Source organism: Capra hircus, chromosome 21 (assembly GCF_001704415.2).
Source record: "Capra hircus breed San Clemente chromosome 21, ASM170441v1, whole genome shotgun sequence".
NCBI classification, from domain to species: domain Eukaryota; kingdom Metazoa; phylum Chordata; class Mammalia; order Artiodactyla; family Bovidae; genus Capra; species Capra hircus.
This window is the reverse complement of record NC_030828.1, coordinates 48694969-48717297: the sequence shown is the minus strand read 5'-3', so window position 1 is coordinate 48717297 and position 22329 is coordinate 48694969. Positions and strand designations below refer to the sequence as shown.

Genomic DNA, 22329 nt, shown 5'->3' with positions numbered 1-22329 from the left:
GGCCTACGTGCGTCAGGAATCACGTGCCTCGTCTCCCTTCCCTACCGGCAAGCGGGCGCTCCCTTCTTCCGGAAGTCGCGCCCAGTCACGCCCAGTCTCCTCCCACCACCGGTGACGTCAAACTCAGCTCCTACCACTGCTGTGCCTCCGCCTCCAGGCGCGGGGAGGGCTCCCGGTTCCTTAAAATAAATCCTGCCGCTTCCGGGCTCATAACCAGTACAAGGGAGGGTTTTTAAGTTGAGGAGAGCGCAGGCCTCGGACGCGCGTGAGTAAAGTTTGACAGGCCAGAGGCTGGCTATCTGGAGGCCACCCCCGCATAGGCCTTTCCCCCTCTCCGCAACTTGTGCCGCACTTGGTTCCGCCGAGACCCACGACGGTTCCGCCCCCTTCTTCCTTGTCATTGATGTTGTTGTTCTTGTCAGTGCCGCAGCCCCGACCACCGGGAGCCCGAACCCGAGCCGGGGCCGCCCGGGTGGCGCGGTGGCGGCGGCTGCGGCTGCAGCAGCTGCGACGGCTGCGGGGGCTGCTCCGGGGACTGCGGGGGCGGCCGGGGGCCGGCAGCCGGCGGCGGGGCCGAATGGCTCTGTGCGGGCAGGCGGCAGGCGCCGCGTCGCTGCCTAGCGAGCTGATCGTGCACATCTTCTCCTTCCTGTCCGCGTCTGACCGGCTCCGGGCCTCGGCCTCCTGCTCGCACTGGCGCGAGTGCCTCTTCTATCCGGCTCTCTGGCCCCAGCTCCGCATCTGCCTCCGCGTCTCGCCCGCGGAGCAGCCACGGCTCGAATTCCTCATGCGCAAGTGCGGCTGGTTCGTGCGAGAGCTGCGTGTTGAATTCGCCGCGGAGAACTACCTGAGCGGCGGCGGCGGCCCGGGCGATGGAGGCAGCGCGGACGCCGGGACTGGCGGGGAAGAAGTCGAAGCCCTGCAGCTCTCAACCCGTTGGCTGGAAGTGCTGCGCACCTACTTAGAGCTGGTCCTGTGCGTGCTAGTCAGCATCCGGAACAACAGGTAGGCTCTTCGCAGCCCCTCCATTCCTCCTCCTCCCCACCCCCACCCCCGCCTCCACTTCCCGGGGCTCAGGGTCGTCTCCTTCCTCTCACCTCGAAATAGACTCAGTGTGGAAACGCCCCGCCCGCTTCAGCGTTGCTTTTTTCAGTGGCTAGGGGTTTCAGTTCTAATCCGGAGATTTCCTTGAGGCGGGAGGACATAACAGGACTCATCCTAATACTTTTATAAACAGTGATGGACTTGGTGTTTATCAGACAGCACTCCTGGCGCCTTCCAGGCACTGTCTCATTCATCCTTAAACGGCAGCAGTGGGCTGGAGTTGACAGGCGCGGTCATTCATTTTACAGATGAGAGCTGAAGCTTGGAGGGTGAGGCCTGAGAATGAGTCTGGGGAGAAACAAAACTAATTTGTGTTTTTGTTGTTATTGTTTTATTCTGAACCTATCCGATCAAAATAGTTCGTGGTGGCGGAGGGAGTAGGTATGCCACAGGTTTCGCATAGGTTCGAGATTCTCCCGGCAAAAAAAGAAATCTTTGACAGCCATTTTCTTACCGGGAATGGTTTTAACTAGGCCAGGCACAAAGAGTAGGAGGAATTTTTTTTTTTTTTAAGGGATCGGGGTACTGCCGGATCATCAGGATTAGAAGGTCCCTCCCTTTTGCACCTCCAGACTCAACTTGTCCCCAGTGATTCACCTAAAAGTAGCACCGTACAGCTTGGTGTTTGCGTGTGTTGGGGGAACTGGCCAGTGTCTGCAAAGAGTAAGCCCAAACTGTCCTGATTTTGCATCAAGACTTTGCTGTAAATCTGGGGCTAACTTCCTGTGTTCTGGCCCGTCGTCCTAATCAGTCTTTTCCATTATTTATCTATCGCCCTCTCCAGGATCCTATTAAGGTAGATTTTCTCTATCTGGACATTCTAACTAAGCTTAAAATTAAACTGTGAGGTAGAGGAAAGTTCATAAGTTCAAAAAAGGAACAACTTAGGTAGCAGTAATAGTTTAGCAGTTTGCAAGTAGTTTCACATTCAGGATCTTATTTGATCCTTTCAGCCGAACCTATGAGTTAGGACAGCTGCTATTATCCCTGCTTTATAGAAAGGAAACTGAAACATAACAGGGTCAGATAATTTGCACATTATTTCATACAGCATTGTTTTCCTCTGACAGCAGTGTACTTCCTTTTGCTGTAAATACATTATGTTGAACAGGATGGAGTGAAGGTCCTGGTTATGCTAAGTGAGATGGATATATCTGTATTCCTAATTCTGTGAATCACAAGGGTGGAAAATAAGCATTAGCTGCAAGTTGTATCTGGAGCATGGCTGCATCATCCCAGTATGCTGTGTATTTTCCTAGCTTTTCACACCAAGCCATTTTATTTCCTCACTTTGCTTTTATGTGGCAAAAGAGGCCGTTTAAGGCCATAAGTTGGTCTTGATCATGTTGGAGACTTTCTGTCAGAGTTGGATGTGTGGCTGGAGGCCCAGCTGACCCAGAGATTAGAGTCAGTAGTGAGCACTTACTACTGATGATTCAATGGAGGGTAGAAGTGGGGTGGCTTCTTTATAGAAAGGAAACTGAAACGTAACAGGGTCAAGTAATTTGCCAGTATCAGTTAGATTTTTCTTGAGATTAGATAGCAGTTCTGAGCAGTCATTTAAAAATGCATGTCTTTTGTCCAAGTAAGAACCCACTTGACAAAGTTTTTATCTAGTTCCTTTTAACTGATTGGTTGGTTGGACAGGTAAAGGCAAAATAGTAATATATCACATCTTCCCTTTGTTGTTTAATTTTTCTCCGGCTCCCTTCCTCACCCCTATCAATTTTTATTTTTTTAGCTGTGTGTGTTGAGGTAAAGTTGACAAATAAAAGTGAACCTACCTCTTCTTTAGCATCTCAGTCTACTTGTCTGTAAGACCGCTCTCTAAATAATCTTTGTATATTTGGAAAGAAAGTCTCAGCTTTATTTTTGAAAATATTTTGAGATACTCTACTAATATGGGAAGTACTAATAAGGATGTTAAAAATTTAAGTGAAACTAATTTTCTTCAGAGAAATTTGAAAATGTTTTAAACCAAGATGTTTATTTGATAACTCTGATGATAAAGCCTATTCTTATTTCCTTCATAATCACTTAAACATCAAACTCAGGCTCAATGAAGAATGACTCAAATGCTTTAGTGTTTAGTGTTCTTTGATTTTCTAAAACCATAAAATTCAGTAATTAATGAGAAAAATCAATATTTGACAGTGTTCTTTACATTTCCAAGGTAAATGTTACAATGCTTTTGCCTTATGATTTCTACCATTTTTTAGGTAGAAGAAGAGGATATGAACTTACCAAGTCACAAACTTTATGCTTCCTCCTTTATGTTGAATTTCATACAATTCAAACTTTTATTTTGCTGTGTTTCAGTTATTTTCTTGTCTCTGAGTTAAAGAACTAAAACCATAACCTTGAATTGTGGGAACTTTTCAAGGGTACTGTTCTGAGATAATAATTGGCATTTTGTTTTGCTTAATTCCTGGGTATGCACATGTACTCTCAGTGATTGTAGCCACCTTACCAATTTCTTAGGTGTTTGGGACAACTGATGAGTATCAAAGAGGTACAGAAATGCCTCTCATAGTTCACTTCTTCAGAGGAGGCTAGGATACCTGCCTTCTTTATCAACAGTCAGAACGTAAATAAAAAATTAGTATTCAAAATACTAAAAAAGAAAAAAATAAGTACACATTCAACTGTATTGTAAGTTAAATCGGCTGAATTTCTTCTATAGGAAATTGTACTTAGAAGTTCAAAACAACAAATAAAAATATGCATTTTTAGATTTTAACCTGGTTGTCAAGTTGAGTACTACCTATTAAAATGCTGTTTTTCATACTCCTTAGGAAAAATGAGACTTCAGGGACAATAAGATTTATGATAATAGCTAATAGACTCAGTCAATAAAAATACTTATTCTTAATCAGTAAGCATAGGTACATTGTCAACATCTGATTTATACTTTCCTGGACTATATACGTATTTTGCCTTTTAAGGCTATATAAATATGAGCCTTTTTTGGATGAAATATTAATTGAGGGCAGTACTTTTCTAAAAGATGCAAGCCAGAGAGACTTTGTATAAGAGTGATTTTCTTGTTAAGATCTAACTACATGGGCTGAGGGGGAGGTTCAAGAGGGAAGGGACATATGTATATTTATGGCTGATTCACATTGATTTATGGCAGAAACTAACACAATATTGTAAAGCAATTATCCTCCAATTAAAAAAAAATCTAACTATCTAGATTGACCAGTTTTTTGACTGTGCCTGCTTATATACCCTCCTAGTAGTAGAACATTTATCAATAATTCTTAGATGAGGTCTGCTGACTTGGCACGTGCTTTTCAACATCAGTATGCCAAGACCCAGAAACTGATAAGGCAATCTAAAAATACATCTTATAATAGATTAAAAATTCTTTGGACATTTCCTATTACTATCCAAGAAGGTAGGAAATTCTTGAAGGTATTATCTCCAACAACCCTGAACCTTATTTTTCTTGAAATATTTTTCCCATCACAGAGCAATAAATACATGCAATAATAATATTTCACTTTTGAGAGCTAACTTTTCTTATTTGTTTTAAAATGCCCATTTGGAGAATATGTGTATTAAAATATACTGGGACTCTGACCAGTCCTTGCTGCCCAAGAGATGCTTTTAGAGAAGAGATACCTTACCTAATAGACTCCTCACCTTAAAACTGACAGATTAAAGTGACTCCATGGGGATAGCTTCAAGGTCATGGAGCAGAAAGGAGACTAACCTGATGAAGAAACTAATCTCCTTGGAGGGCTGCTGAGAGGAATTAGGGCTCTCTCTAGTCCATAGACAGAGAAGGCAATGGCACCCCACTCCAGTACTCTTGCCTGGAAAATCCCATGGAAGGAGGAGCCTGGACGGCTGCAGTCCATGGGGTCGTTGAGGATCAGACACAACTGAGCGACTTCACTTTCACTTTTCACTTTCATGCATTGGAGAAGGAAATGGCAACCCACTCCAGTGTTCTTGCCTGGAGAATCCCAGGGACCCAGGGGAGCCTGGTGGACTGCCGGCTATGCGGTCGCACAGAGTCAGACGCGACTGAAGTGACTTAGCAGCAGCAGCTAGTCAATAGGTATATTCTTCCAGTTACTGAGAACTGAAGATAGAGGATGGGAGATAAAACTCAACAAAAAGGTCATCAAAGTAAAATACTTTTCCTATGTTACAAGAAGTGACTGAGCAGCTTTTGAGTGAAGGGATTAAGTGATCTCCATTTTAATATTTTAGTTCTGAGGCAGCCTTGGAAGAGCTCACCCAAGTTGTTAAATTTATAGCTGATTTAAGATAATTGTTAAAATATGGGGGTTTTTTCCCCCTCCAAATATTGAGAGTATACTATGTGCCAAGCAGTGAAGACAAACTCCCTGTTCCCATGGATTCGACATTCCAGAGGGAAGAGATAGGCAGAAGAAAGTAAACAAATAAAAGAAAGATTATTTCGATTGAGAAAGTAAAAGAGGGCTGTGTAATAGTGACTAGGTGGCAACTTGAGATAGATTGGTGAGGGAGAAACCTTCTCTGTAAAGGACATTTAAGCTGCTACATGAATAACAAGTCACCCATCTAAAGATTTGAGCAAACAGCATTCCAAGCAGAAAAAAGAGTAAGCACCAAGGCTTTAGGCCAGCCAAATTTTTGGCTTCTTGCAACAGTAGGAAAGAAAGAAAGGCAGGACCATGTGAAGGGTGAGAGCAGTGTCACAGTGAGCTCTTAAGTATAGAAGGAGGATGGAATGGTGTTTTTTTATGAGAACTTGTGGAATAAAGTTTGGACTATATTCTAAGAATAGAAGTTATTGAAAAAATGTTAAGGACAAGCATAACGTGATCTAATTTGCGTTTTAAGGCAATCATTCTGGTTACTGTGTAATGAATGAATAATCCTCATAAGAGGTGATGATAGCCTAGAGTATGATGAAAGAAAAGATTTTTTTTAAGTGGATGGATATGGAATATATATGTTTGGAAGTAGAGCCAAGAAGACATGCTACTAGGATGTAGAGGAAAGGAAGAATCATTTTTTTTTTTTACCATCTGTCTTTAAAACTCACTCAGTTTTCTTTCTTTCTTTCTTCCTTAGTACTGTTAAAATTGCCTTATAATAATATGTTAAATAACAGTTTTAAATGTCAGTTTTATTTAAATAAACCTTTTTTAATTTTGTAACCCCTGGGATTTGAGGATGATGGTAATTCAATAAGTGGGGGCTGCCCTGGTGGCTCAGTGGTAAAGAATCCTCCTGCCAATGCAGGAGATGCATGTTTGGTCCCTGGGTCGGGAATATCTCCTGGAGAAGAAAATGGCAACCCACTCGAGTACTCTTGCTTGGAAAATCCCATGGACATAGAGGGCCTGGCAGGCTACAGTCCACGGGGTCACAAAGAGTTGGACACAACTTAGCGACTAAGCAACTACAACAGTTCAGTAAGTGAATTCATAAAGCAAATTCTGGAAAATTGCTTTTAGTTAATGGATCCTATGAAAGTTGATAAGGAATACTACCATAGGCCTATGACTTAGTTGTAGAATATCTAAAGCTGTACCAATAGCCACATATAGCTAATCAAATTTTAAATTATTTGGATAAAATTAAAGATTTAGTTTGCTGTACTAGACACATTTCAAGTGCTCCTTATGTGGCTGGTGACTACCATTTTGGACACCATAGAACAGAGCATTTCCATCATGGCAGGAAGTTCTGTTAGTCAGCATTTCTCTAAAATATTTGTCTTCTTTGTTTGATTTGGCTGTGGTCATTTATTAACATTTTTGAGAGGAGTAAATATGTTACTAAAAAGTATTATGTAAATGCAGACACATTTGATATCAAACACGAACTAAGAAGATGAGAATTGGTCTGAAAAAATTCATGCAATGATATAGGTTAGCTTATTAGGTTAGAAAAGGAAAAAATTGCATTTTGTGACCTCCTGTACATCATTGAGAAAGACTTAACCTTGTTAACAATTGCATCTTTTTAAAGAATCAAGTTTGTATGTAGTCTCCTTTTTCATAGTTAATTAGACTTAGCTGTATTAACTCTAATTTAAGGTTATACTAAATAATCCAAAGAAATCTCAGAGAAAAATGAAGAGTTTTCAGTACTCTGCAGTTAGACCTTGGGGAGTATTTCTTAAGCTCACAGATGGTTAATATTGTTTTCAAAGAATTGCCCAACTAACGCACTGAATCTGTATGTATAGGTTTTTATAATAAGGCTATCAAAAATTGTGTTGATTGTTTGATTCATAGGGAAATTTTTACCCTAAGAAGAAAATAAGATCGCTCTTTTCAGTGAAAAATTGTGTGTGGTTGTTTAATTTCTTTTTAAAAATTTTTTATTGATGTATAGTTGATTTAGAATATTATTACTAGTTTTCAGGTATGCAGCAAAGTGATTCACTTACATATTTTTTTTTCAGATTAATTTCATGCCCCTAATTTATCCCTCTCCATCCTCTTTTTCTGCTTTTGTAGCCATAAATTTGTTTTCTATGTGAGTTTGTTTCTGTTTTCTATATGGATATATTTGTATTATTTTTTAGATTTCACAAATAAGTGACCATTTTCTGAATTGATTGGTTTTTCTGATGTTGAGTTATGTGAACTGTTTGTATATTTTGGAGAGTAACCCCTTTGTCAGTCACATCATTTATGAATATTTTCTCCCATTCCGTAGATTATCTTTTTAATTTTTATTTCTTTTTAATAGAGGGAAAGTTCCTTTACAAAGTTGTGTTGGTTTCTGCCATCCAACAATGCACATGAGCCACTATTCATCTATCACGTCCCTCCCCTTCCCCTGTCCCACCCCTCTTGGTCATCACAGAGGCCAGGCTGGGCTCCCTGTGTTACATAGCAACTTCTCACCAGCTCTCTGCTTTATACATGGTAGCATATATATGCTGATGCTGCTTTCTTAATTCGTCCCTCTGTCCTTCCCCTGCTGTGTCCGCAATTCCATTTTCTGGGTCTCCATTCCTTCCCTGCAAATGAGTTCATCAGTTTCATTTTTCTAGATTCCGTATATATGCATTAATATACGATACTTGTTTTTCTCTTTGTGACTTACTCTGTATGATGGTGGTAGTTTACTTGCTAAGTTGTGTCCAAGTCTCGCCATCCTGTAGACTGTAGCCTGCCAGGCTCCTCTATCCATGGGATTTCCCAGGGAAGAGTGCTGAAGCAGGTTGCCATTTCCTTCTCCAGGGGATCTTCCCAAGCCAGTGCTTGAACCCATGGACCCACGTCTCCTGCATTGCAGGCAGACTCTTACCGCTGAGCCACCAGGGCAGCCCTCACTCTGTATAACAGGCTCTAGGTTCATCCACTTCACTAGAACTGATTAAGATTTGTTCTTTTTTACGCCTGAATAATACTCCATTGTGTATATGTACTGCGTCTTCTTTATCCATTCATCTGTCATTGGACATCTAGGTTGCTTCCATATCCTAGCTATTGTAAATAGTGCTTCTATGGACATTGGGGTACATGTGTTTTTTTCAGTTACGGCTTTCTTAGGGTATACACCCAATAGTGGGATTGTGGGGGTCATAGGGTAGTTTTATTCCTAGTTTTTAAAGGAGTCTCCATGTTGTTTTCCATAGTAGCTGTATCAATTTACATTCCCACCAACAGTGCTAGAACTTCCCATTTCTCCAAATCCTCTCCAGCGTTTATTGTGTGTAGATTTTTTTATGATGGCCATATTTCTTTTGCCTTAGGAGACATAGCTAAGAAAGTATTGCTACAGTTTATGTCTGAGAATGTTTTGCTTATTTGTTTGCTTGTTCCCGTCTAAAAGTTTTATGGTGTTATGTCTTATACTTCAGTCTTTAAATCATTTGGGATTTATTTTTATGTATGGTGTGAGGGAGTGTTCTGACTTCAGTTTACATGTAGCTGTCCATTTTGCTCAAGACCACTTATTGAAGAGACTGTCTTTTCTCCATTGTATCACTATATTTTTCTCTCCATTGTCTTAGATTAATGTCCATAAAAATTTTAGGATAATTTGTTCCAGTTCTGTGAAAAGTGTCATGAGTATTTTGATAGTTGTTCTTGTTGTGTGTTTAATTTTGTCAAGTGGAACTAATGTATAGCATAAGAAATTGAAAGCATGGCTTGTCTTTAACCAGTGCTCTGCTCATATAGGCCTTACATAAATTAAAATCAATTTGTCGAATTTCCCCAAAAACTTGCTGGCCTTCCTCATTGCAGTCACTTGGATTTTTTTTCTCCTCCTTTGCTTTCCTGTTTCATGTAAACCCATTACTCCTTGAAATTTGCTTAAGTCTGACCCACATATAAACTGTAGTTTAAATTGATAAGACTAAGTGAAAAGAAGCAGCAAGTATTATGTTGGTGCAAACATAATTGTGGTTTTGGACCATGAATTTTAAATCATTATAACTAGACTCAGACACATCTTTATTAATCAAAATAGGAACCATTACAATCAACACGTCTTTGACAATGAGAAATAAATTTGTTTATTCCTATAGCATGAAAATCCATGCTTCTGGGATTTAGGGAACTCTTGGAAAGCATTTTCTGCCTTCTGCTGGTTGTGGAAGCATTTTCCCTACAAAAAGTTGTTGAGCTACTTGAAGAAGTGGTAGTTACTTGGGTAGACGTCAGATGAATTGGCAGATGAGGCAAAACTTCATAACCCAGTTCTTTCAACTTTTAAAGCATTTGTTGTACAACATGTGGCCAGGCATTGTCATGGAAAACAATTGGGATCAGACTGGCAGCCAACCACCAAACAGTACCAAACAGTGAGCATGACCTTTTTTGGTGCAAATTTGGCTTTGGGAAGTGCTTTGCAACTTCTCCGTCCAGCCACTGAGCTGGTCATTGGCCAGTTGTCCTATAAAATCCACTTTTCGTCACATGTCACAATCAGATCAAGAAGTGGTTCCTTCTTGTTGTGTAAAAGAAAGAGAGAAGATGACATTTCAAAAACAGTTTTTTTTTTTTTAACTTTCAGTCAGCTCAGTCAGCTTATGTAGCTTTTTCACCTTTCCAGTTTGCTTCAAATGCCAAACAACTGTAGAATGGTTGCCAGTGAGTTCTTCAGCAACTTCTCATGTAGTGGTAAGAGGATCAGCTTTGATGATTGCTCTCAATTGGTCGTCATCATTCCAATGGCCAGCCACTATGCTCCTCGTCTCCAGGGCTCTGGTCTCCTTTGCAAAACTTCTTGAACCACCACTGTACTGTATGTTGATTATCAATTCCTGGGCCAAGTGCAATGTTGATATCATGAGTTGTCTCCACTGCTTCATGACCCATTTTAAACCCAAATAAGAAAATTTCTCAAATTTACTTTTTGTCTACAACATTTCCGTAGTCTAAAATAGATATAAAATACACAGCAAATAATTAGTCATAAACAAAATACATAAAGCGAATAAACTAATGTATGACATAACCACATTTATTTAAGAATGCATTGGAATATCAAATGGCAAAATTCAGCAATGCGAAACTGCTATTACTTTTGCACCAATCTCATAGTACTCTGCATAAGGCTTCTTCCTTTTGTTTGCTCCAAATCACTGGTCTTATCACTGTTAACACTAAGTCAGGTAAATCAGTTTTTCTGTCCAGGAACTTGTCTTGTGTACTCTTCTGTTACATCTCTGAAATGGGCAAGGAAAAGGAAGGAAACTGGGGCCACACTTGAGCCATCTTTTAACCTGGTTTGTTATTCAGATGTTGCTGATAACTTCCAAAAAGAATCTCATTCTTAGAAACCTCAAAAAATCAACTTTGGTTCAAGGCAAAGGAGAAAGGCACTCACCTGAGGCAAAAAAACTTTGATCTATAGCTTAGATCCACCTTCCCAAGTCACACACCTTTTCCATACCAAAGTCCTGGTAGAGTTACCACCGTGGTCATGGGGCTGGGTGAGCCCCAGTCATGTTGCCAGTACTGCAGAGAGCTGAGGAGTATTTGTGTTCTTGATAGTTTGAAATCCTAAACTAGTTTTCCTAGAGAAACAGCAGTATTCAGCAACCGTTTATCTTTACTGAAGTATTTGAAAGGAAATCCAGTATATAGATGTCATTCATTTTATACTACACGCTTCAGTATAAAATTCTGAAAATTATGGACCTATATATACCTTTAGGACTTCCCAGCTGGCACTAATGGTAAAGAACCCACCTGCCAATGCAGGTAGGTGTGAGATGCAGGTTCAATCCCTGAGTTGGGAAGATCCCCTGGAGGAGGGCACAACCCACTCCAGTATCGTTGCCTGGAAAATCCCCATGTACAGAGGAACCTGGCAGGCTACAGTCCATAGTGTTGCACAGAGTCGGACATGGCTGAAGCGACTGAGCACGCAGTACATGTAACCAAAATAACATTAATACACTTAACAAAACTGTCAGTAATTCTTCAGTCTCTCCTGATTTTTTAATTAGCCTTTTTAAAATAAAACCTTTATTTCCACGCCAAGAATCTAAATTCATGTACCTTTGTAACTTAACCACAATAACTTTTCCTGTAACTGACACAGTACATACATATCTGATAGTTGAATGAGTAGAGAGTAGGAGAGCAGTCTGTAGCCTCCGTTTCTAAATTATAAATAACAGTCTGACTTCACTCTGGATCTGGATGATGACTTTGTAAAATAGGATAGAAAATGCAGTTAGTTGAAGAATATTATTAATAATACAATATTATTGCAGAATATTGAGTAGAGTTCCCTGTGCTATACAATAGGTCTTTATCGATTATTTTATATATAATAATGTGTGTTTATTAATCTCAAGTTGATAATTTATCCTTACTCTTGACATTTCCCATTTGGTAACCATAAGTTTGTTTTTGAAATCTTAGTCTGTTTCTGTTTTATAAATAAGTTCATTTGTATCATTTTTAATTAGATTCTAATACATATTAGATTTTAATACATATAGTAATAGCATATGATATTTGTCTTTCTGTCTTCATTTAGTATGATAATCTACATCCATCCATGTTGCTGCAAATGGTATTATTTCATTCTTTTTATGGCTGAGTAGTATTCCATTGTATATGTATACTTTGTCTTCTTTATCCATTCATCTGTTGATAAGACATTCAGGTTCCTTTCATGTTTGGCTATTATAAATGGTACTGCAGTGAACACTGGGGTTTGTGTATATCTTGGAAGTATGGTTTTCTCCAGATTATGCCCAGGAGTGGGATTGCTGGATCATATGGTAGCTCTATTTTCTAGTTTTTTAATTAACCTCCATACTGTTCTCCATAGTGGTTGCACCAATTTACATCCCCATCAACAGGTATAGGAGGGTTCCCTTTTCTGCACAGCCTCTCCAGCATTTATTATTTGTAGATTTTTTGATGATGGCTCTTCTGACTGGTGTGAGGTGATACATCATTGTAGTTTTGATTTGCATGTTTCTAATAATTAGCAATGTTGAGCATCTTTTCATGTGCTCTTGGCCATCTATATGTCTTCTTAGGAAAATGTTGAGCTGTATGAGCTATTGCACGCTTGTGGATTGCATCATTTGTAAATATTTTCTCCCATTCTCTGGATTATCTTTTCATTTTATGATTTCCTTTGCTGTACAAAAACTTTTAAGTTTAATTAAGTCCCATTTATTTTTGTTTTTATTTCCATTACTCTAAGAACTTAATCCAAAAAATATTGCTGCAATTCATGTCCAAGAATGTTCTGCCTATGTTTTCCTCTTGAGTTTTACATTATTTGGTCTTATGTTTAGGTCTTTAATCTGTTTTATTTTTTTATATGGTATTAGAGAATGTTCTAATTTCATTCTTTTACATGTAGCTGTCCATTTTCATTTTTTCCCAGCATCACTTATTGAAGAGACTGTCCATTTATTCATTATATATTCTTGCCTCCTTTGTCATGAGTTAGGTCACCATAGGTGCCTGTGTTTATCTCTGGACTGTCTGTCCTATTTCATTGATCTATATTTACATTTTTGTGCCAGTACCATGCTGTTCTGATTATTATAACTTTGTAGTATAGTCTGAAGTTAGGGAACCTGATTCTTCCAGCTCTGTTCTTCTTTCTCAAGATTTCTTGGCAATTCATGATCATTCTTCAAGCTAAGTTTTAGAATCATCAGACTTTTTAGTGAAACTAAGGTCACTAATTTGGGAAAATATGTCATAATATTAAGAAATTATTTTTCATTTACTTAAATCTTTTTATCACATTTGTGGGTTATACATTTCTTATTATAGTTATCCCAAACTTCTAGTTACAGATGTAATTCTCTAGTGGTTATGTTAAAAAGGAAACAGCAGACCCAAAATGGAGTCAGTTATGCTAAACCCCATGTCACCAAACTAAGACTTAATACCTAGCACAGCTGTGGTTTTAATCTGCCTCAGGCTTGTAACCTTTTAATCAGTTAGCCTGGAATTACCAGGTCAGCATTAGTGAGGCAATCTGCCATATAGTCCCTTCAGTTCCCTTTAGGCAGGTGACTATTGCCTGAAACAGTGCATTATTTACTAATAATTTACTTTTTCTGCTTCCTTTCTACTTTAAAAGCCTTTCCTTTTCTGTATCTCTGCAGAGCTCCTTTCTGTTTGCTACATAGGATGCTGCCCAATTAACGACTCTTTTAATAAAGCTAATTTGATCTTTAAATTTACTCAGTTGAATTTTTGTTGTTTAACCATTATTATTAGCATTTAAGTATTTTTAATCTTTAGAATTTTACTATTTAGAAAAGTATGTTTTGTAGCTAAAGTTATTTACAGATTCTTATATAATTTTCTTTTAATTAACCTCTTAATGGTAAGCTCTATGTTTGATCACAAAACTGGAGCAGGTTCTCTATATTTTAGTTAAAGAATATTTCTTACTGAGAAGATATCTCCAGGGCAGTGCCCCACCGTAGAACATTTAATGCACTAAGTTAACTGGTTTGGGAAATTTTAACTGGTTTGGGAGAATTTTATATTATAGTTAAAATGTATATGAAAAAAATATATATATGAAACTTAGAGCTTGAATGTTCTTTCATATGTCATTTTGTTATTTATTCATCCCTAAACCTTTAAGGTAGGTATTATTATTACTGATAAAGAGTTGAATTCCAGCAACTTTAAGAAGACTTTTCCATGAGTTCTGAACTACTTGTTATGCTTCAGTCTTTAAAGCTTATGCTGTTTTCTCCTATATCGCATTGTTTTTCATTGTATGTTAAAAGCAACCTGAAAGTACTTAGTTGGATTCTAAATGAGTTATTAAGGTAGAAACTTCTGTAGAATATCCCTTCTGCATATGTTTACTTTTAATATTTATATTTTTATGTTAATAATTAACATAGACAATCATTTTAAATTACTTTTCTTATAGGAACCTCCAGAAGTTTAGCCTTTTTGGAGACATAAGCGTTCTACAACAGCAAGGAAGTTTGTCAAATACATACCTCAGCAAGGTGGACCCTGATGGCAAAAAAATTAAACAGTAAGTTATATAGTTAATGGAAAGGGACTCTATAATAATAAAAATATTTTTCTGAGAAATTTTAAGATACTGTCCAAAGAGTAATGATATTTTTTTTTCTGAAAAGAACATGTACCCTGGAAATGCCTTAACAATGAAATAGTGATCAGTACGTACTATTCCAATCTTTAAGACAAAGAATTTGCTGTATAATTATTGCTATTTAAAATTTAACTTCTCTACTTTACTTTTCTATAACATGAATTGTAAATCATCAGTCTTTTCTTCTCTACTGATATAAAATGCTCCTTTACTTGAAAAACATATTTCTATATGGGTAATATAGTTGGTGATGGACAGGGAGGCCTGGCGTGCTGCGATTCATGGGGTCACAGAGTCAGACACGACTGAGCAACTGAACTGAACTGAATATGTATTATATTTTTATGTGAATTTTAATGATAATACTACTTGTGGGTCAAATGAGTGTACTCAGTTGCTCAGTCATGTCCAACTCTTTGCAACTGCATGGAATGTAGCTTGCCAGGTTCCTCTTGTCCATGGGCTTTCCCAGGCAAGAATACTGGAGTGTGTTACCATTCCTTTCTCCAGATCTTTCCGACCCAGAATTGAACCCATGTCTCCTGCATTGCAGGTGGATTCTGTGGATTCTTTACCATCTGAGCCACCTAAAGTTAAGTCTTAACAGGATTGTATGGCATGTGCTTTCCTTACAGAATTCAGCAACTGTTTGAAGAAATACTGAGTAATAGTAGGCAACTGAAATGGCTGTCTTGTGGGTTTATGCTGGAAATAGTAACCCCAACATCACTGTCATCTCTCTCAAACGCTATTGCCAACACCATGGAGCACCTGAGTTTACTGGACAACAATATTCCTGGTAACAGCACCCTTATCTCCGCAGCAGAACTGGAGCGATTTGTGAATCTGCGCTCACTTGCCCTGGATTTCTGTGACTTTACAGCTGAGATGGCTAGAGTCTTAACCGATAATAACCATGTGCCTTTGCAGCGACTCTCTCTCCTGGTTCACAATGTTTCCGTGATGCACAAGTCTCTGGACAACATGCCAAATGATGAGCATTGGAAAGCCTTGTCAAGAAAGAGCACCAGCCTTCGGGTCTATATTATGGCTTTTGATATCAAGAGTGAAGATATGTTAAAGATTCTGAAACCCAGTATACCACTAGAGAGGATTCATTTTGACAGCTACATCACTTGTGTTTCAGGAGCTATTGTTGATCTTATATCTAGGCAATACGACAAGTTCCTCACTCATTTTATATTAATGAATGATGTGATTGACACGTCTGGTTTTCCAGATCTTAGTGACAACCGAAATGAAGATCCGTTGGTTTTATTAGCATGGAGGTGCACAAAGCTCTCTCTTCTGGCAATTCATGGTAGGTAACTTTTGTTTGTTATAGTTTGAATTTGTTATTACAGCTAAAACATTTTATACCAATAAAAAGATAGCACTGACATTTATGCTGTCAAAAACTCTTATAACAAGTTGATATGCAGATTTTTTATACTTTCTAACATGACTGAAGCGACTTAACATTGTATGCGTGCATTGGAGAAGGAAATGGCAACCCACTCCAGTATTCTTGCCTGGAGAGTCCCAGGGACCGAGGAGCCTGGTGGGCTGCCATCTATGGGGTCACACAGATTCGGACACAACTGAAGCGACTTAGCAGCAGCAGCAACATGTGTATAACATGTATAACATATACCACGTATAACATATACCACTTACAAGTGGAAAGACACATTTCTACCCTATTTTGTTCCAGCTCCCGTATTACTGTTTTTCTTTCACCATGTGATTAATAGAACTTCACAAAGATGGCATTTGAAATTATCCAAGAAAACACACATATTCACTTGCAGTAGATATATTTCTTCTTCTTAGAAACATAACACAGAAGGAAGAAGAAAGTATGATTTCTTCCATGCTCACTGCCTCATCTTCTAGATTCTTGGTATCAACATGTGAATTTGTAAACATTTTTTAAATGATGGTTCTATTGGTTGAGAAGTGCTCTTTTCTTACTGGCAGGCCTTTCATCTGAATGTGAACTATTTTTCATTTGGACAGAGTTCCTTTTATAAGTTAGAAGAACATATTACTTTTCTGAAACTTGTAAGATATTTAGAGAATATAAAATAGAAAGTCTGCATGAACAACTTAAATTTATTATGTTTCATTATTTCCAAAATTAATCTTTAGTTGCATTTGAGTGTGGGAGTGTATCTTGCTTTTCAAGTTTTGCTTTATAATTTCGCCAGTCATTGGAAGTAATAGCAAAGAATAGATCACTATTGAAGTTAATAAATTAGGATTTTTTAATAGGATGAAGAAATAGCAAGATATTTAAAATTAAGTTAATCTTTTTAAAGCTCCTTTTATTTTTTTGACTCTGCTCAGAGGCTTCTGGGATCTTAGTTACCCACCAGATATCGAACCCAGGCCCCAGCAGTGAAAGAGCCGAATCCTAACCATTGGGTCAACAGAGAATTTGCTAAAGCTTTTTTCTCTTATTAAGAAGTAAAACATTATATTTGTTAGTGGTAATTAACAGTTTATCTTTAAAGTGTCACTTTATAACTTTGGACTGTGAAGTACTCTGTGTGTGTGTGTGTGTGTGTGTGTGTGTGTGTGTGTGTGTGTGTGTGTACGCATATATGCATGCACACACGCACAGGGTGCTCAGTCACATCTCAACTCTTTGGGACCCCGTGGACTGTATGCTGCCAGGCTTCTCTGTCCATGGAATTTTCCAGGCAGGAATACTGAAGTGTGTTGCCATTTCCTACTCCAGGGGCTCTTCCTGACCCAGGAATCGAACCTGCGACTCCTGCATTGATACAGCAAATTCTTTACCACTGCACTACCTGAGAAGCACCATAGGAGATGACTTTTCCTAATGAAAAATACCAGCTTACTATGCATTGTTAATCAGAAGCTATAAAATTATACTTTAAATGTCTTCAGTTTTACTAAATGTGCTGATATCAGAATACAGTTACAGCACCTATCTGTTCACCAGCTGCAGTGATGTTCTTAGAGACAATATCAGACTTCCAGTCTTTTTTTTCTCTGAGCTAAACAATTACTGGGGCTTCCCTGGCAGTGGTAAAGAATCCACAAATCTCAGCATATTTTTAAAGGAAAAGGACCCCAAAGTGGTGAGATACAAATTTGTGGGAAAGACAGATGTATAAAATAGACAAGATAAAATACAAGGAAATGACAGTGCTTGTCTTTTGCTTACTTTTAAGGTTACACAGTGTGGGCACACAACCTCATAGCCATTGCTCGTCTTCGTGGCTCTGACCTAAAAGTACTTGAAGTCACCGAAGAAAGCATCGATTTTGACCAAGGTGAACTGGCCGACCAGGATGTGGATCCAGTGCATAATCTTATTGAGCAGGTATCCCTGGGCCTCGGTCAGCCTTGGCATGCAGTCATGGACATCGAATCACTCAGTGTCTTCACTGAACCAAATCGTCATTTTTACAGAGAGATGCAGAGCTTCAGCGAAGACATTTAGCTTTTTTTTAACGTACAATTCCTGTGGTTACATTTGCAAGTAGGGCCCTATTATGTTTGTTTGTTTTTTTTTCCAGTAGTGTGAATTAACCCCTTTGTGCTGTGTTTAATCAGTATTAGCTTTATAGAATTATATGTGTATATTCTACTTCTTGATCAAAGAACATAGTCGGGTATTGGTTTAGAAGTTCAAAGTGACAATGTATAGGGCTTTCACGGTTAATGGACTTGTTACCAGACCTTAAGAATATACAACCGAAGGTTGTCTGAGGTTGCTGGCTAACTATTTTTCACTGAGTTACTCTGCCTTTTGATGTTTTTATTCTTTGTGTGTCAGAGCTCAGGAGCCAAAATATTTTTATACATATATAGATATATATCCATAGCCTGGTGGATTTGTATGCAATGCACTGCATTCATTCATTCAGATAGCATTTCATTGATTTGTATTTGAAATGGAAGAAGGGAGGATACTATGATCCCAAATGAGTCATCTTTAACAGAAAAGCCAAGACTTTAACTTTCATTACATATATAATAGTCAATTATCATCAACTACCACTCTGAATTTTATATAGTAGCAGGTTAGAACATTGCTTAATCCTTTTTAAAATGGATTTATGTAAACATAAATACTCAAATTATTGGATTTTTCCTAACCTTATCTGACATAATTTAATTCATCAATTACATTATACATTCAAGTTAGCTTTTTAGCCCAGATTTCAAATAGTGGAGGAAGAAAGAAATAATATTCCAGGGTAAAACCTCCTAAAAGAATATCATCAAATCACAGAGTTGTAAACACACATGCTTGCAAACAAACATTAGTCGTGAAATCCCTAGCAACAAGTCACTGGATTTTTCTCTGTCAGCGCGCGTGTCAGCTGCCAAAGAATAGACTTAACTGAAGAAGTGCCCACATGCTGGCAGGGGCTGGCCCACTCTGGCCAGCCAGATACTGCTAGATTGTAATATTTAAGGTCGAATTTCGACCTGTGGTACACAGCTGTGCTGTGGCTCAGTCAGCAACCTCAGATCTCTGAAAAAAAAACACAAAACAAAAAAAAGAAAAAAAAAACCATGCACCTGTTTCACTGTGAATAGTGAATGTAAAGGAAAAAAAGGAAAAACTGAAAGCTTGTTCTATCACAGGTATGAGCTGCTATGATAAATGAAGAACATTCCATGAAGTATGTTTTAAAACCTTGTTATATCTGAGAGGCTTTAAAAGCCGACTTAACTGTTTCAGGGCAACCGCGGTACAGACGTGGTCTCTGTGAGACTTCCACCTGACCCCAGTTTTAAGTGGTACGAATGTTGTGCATTTAATGTTAAAGGACAGTCTGCAATAATAAAGTAAGTAGCCAACGTGGGTGCCCAGCAGTGCTGAGACCTGGCTGCTCTATTGTAAGCTTTGGAAACACAATTTATGCAACAGATGTCCAGATATGATTCTATTTATGGAAAAAGTTTATATGTATTTTACAAATGGTTTTACCATCTTATATTAAAATGACCTTTTGACAGGTGTGCACTGTTTTGTCTCCAGTGAGCACATACCATGCGGATTTTTTATGTACATCAGTAGTGTGAATCCACTGGCACAGGGTGTGTAAATGCCAGATGTGGTGAGATTTTATCTTATAAATGTGATCAGATAAAATAACTCCTGACAGAAACTGTAAGGAAACCAGCTGAATGTTTGATCTGATGACTGATGTTGTATGGTTTATGTTAAATGTATATTCTTTTAATCAATGAATAAAGCATTAAAAAGTGATCATTGTAACATTTTCTTGTTCATGAAGCATGAAAACCTTTAGTGGTAAATAAACTACAGTAATCCTAACAATGTGTATAATCATGTTAGCTCCTGTTGGTAGTCTGGTGCAGCAAAGCTTAAATTTGAACAATTTGGAGAGTTTTGATATTTTTTTAAACTCACTGTGGCAAAATATAAACATAAAAGCAAACAGACTGGTTACCACCAAATCCAACTGTATTATGTATTTAGAATACATTATTTATAGACTATAGGAACGTACTTTTAAAAATTCTTCTACTGGATGAAAAGGGGGAAAAAAAAAACATTTCAGTATTCCAGTACTAAATAGACCTTAAACTTCTATATTGCTTTAGTTTGGCTTTGTAATCTCCATTCTTGGTTGTTAAGACAAACAGCTGTCATTCCTTCTTCCTCTTCTAATCATTCCAGACACCACTTCTTCCAAGCACTGCCTCATCATGGAATAATCGGGGGTTCACAAAGAACTGTTATTATACCTATTGCTCCCTCATTTCATGGGTACATCTAACTCCTTTGGATGAATCAACATGTCTGTGTATTTAAAATACCAAAACAATACCTAAAATATATGAAAAAAGAAAGTCAATGAATATATACATATATGTAAAAGTGAAGTTGTAGGTAGTAAAGCACTAAACTGGGGGTGTTAACCTGTTTTCTCCACTAAGCTCTGACTAATGCTACATGAGCAGAGCACAGACTCGAGCCTCAGTTTCCTCATTTGTGGTATGAGGGCTTTGCCTAAAACTGATTCTTCATTGAAAGTTTCAGCTGATGTTAGTCTGACAGCTTATAGACAAATATTTATTTTCAAAACACAGCTTTACTAAACTATATGAAATTTGTATATCTAAAATTACTGTCCTATTTCCTCCACCACCCTGGGAATAGAGAAGTTAGGGAGTCGGTAGGGTGGGGCTTGGGAAGGACAGTGTGGTTACGATTGAACACAGAGAGTCAGCACCTAACTTGCTTGTGGCTTATCCAATAGCATGAACCAGACTGGGTTGTTATGAAGCTAGTAACATTAAATGGCACTAATGGAGTAACACACACTAGGTATAAATAATACCCAACAGTCACACCACATTGTCTGTATCCAAGCTTCCTGAGCTCTTTCATATGCTGACACATAGCAAATATTATGCAGCACAGTGGTATAACAGAAGGAATTGAAGCCCCCCCCAAAAAAAACATTGTTTTCACTACATAATTAGAAAAATCCAGAAGGTTGATGGAAATAATTATTTGTATAGAACTTTCAAATAAAATCTTTTCAACTGTTTTAACTTATAATCTATTAAAAATTTTAATGTTCCTACCAAGAGGAACACCCCACAAATGGATGATAATTTTTAAACCTTTCCATCCACAACATCAAACATGTATGCAGTTGAAATTATACTTAAGAAATCTAACAGCTCTAAATGTAATGGTAAGTGTAATGTTGAGCTTTCTTACGTAATGTAAATTAATTTTCAAATTCAAGTGATTTTTTTCACTACAAGTATTTCAAAATAATGATGAAACTTTAATTTGTACATACAGAACTCTGCTGCTAGCTGAGCCACTGTTCACACAGAAATACCTGATTTATATGAAAGCAATTCAAGGCCTGCAGGAAGCCCTGCTCCCACTTCCAGCCCCCAACACCCCCCTCCTCACACTCACCAGCTACGCTTGGAATTTCATACCTGGACTCCCTACCTGCTCTTCGAACACCTGGAGCATACTTCTTTCCCAGCTTCATAGATCCCCATTGTCCGTGTGTGAACAGCGGAACACTGCATCTGGCAAGGGAGAAGTGGGTGCCTGGGTACAATTACAAGTACACACCACTCTGGTAAATACAATACCAGGGTGATCCCATGCCTACTATCATTCATCTATTTTAAAAATTCAATAAGCTCTTGATCATTTGGAAATTTTGCATCATTTTCCCCCTTAAACCTATGTATCATATCAGTTATTAATTTGTTGCCTCAGCTCTGAATGCACCCTTCAAGGTATGCTCTCCAATAATGGAACTCCTTTGAGTAACACACCTTTAGTCAGAACAGTGCTGTTCAGTAAGGGCCATGGGGGACATGGTAGAAGGCAGTTTATCCTGTAGGTTCCAGGGTAGGCAGCCTGGATGTGAGACTTCCGGCGTAGCCTCCCCCGGCCACGGTCCCTCTGCTGCCTTGCAGCCTCAGCCTGGCTGTGCTTCACACAGAAGCCAGAGTTGCTGTACAGCTCATAGGCTGTGAAGCATGTGCTTCCTGCCTGCCCTGGACTCCCATTCCCTGCCCTGCATGTCACATGTGGCCCCCACACTGGCTCTGCAGGCCTCTCCATCCTTGGTGTCCACACTCCCGCTGCACACACAGTGCCAGTAGCTGCTGTTGGCC

The 22329-nt window shown here is 38.5% G+C and overlaps 1 protein-coding gene across 1 annotated transcript; it reads left to right on the top strand.

The window, feature by feature from the left end:
- FBXO33 (F-box protein 33) lies at positions 63-19912 on the top strand. The gene is made up of 4 exons (XM_013973125.2): positions 63-1005; positions 14464-14574; positions 15291-15976; positions 17859-19912. Exons 1-4 carry the CDS (start codon positions 404-406, stop codon positions 18128-18130), a joined length of 1671 nt encoding a protein of 556 aa, XP_013828579.1. The 5' UTR covers positions 63-403; the 3' UTR covers positions 18131-19912.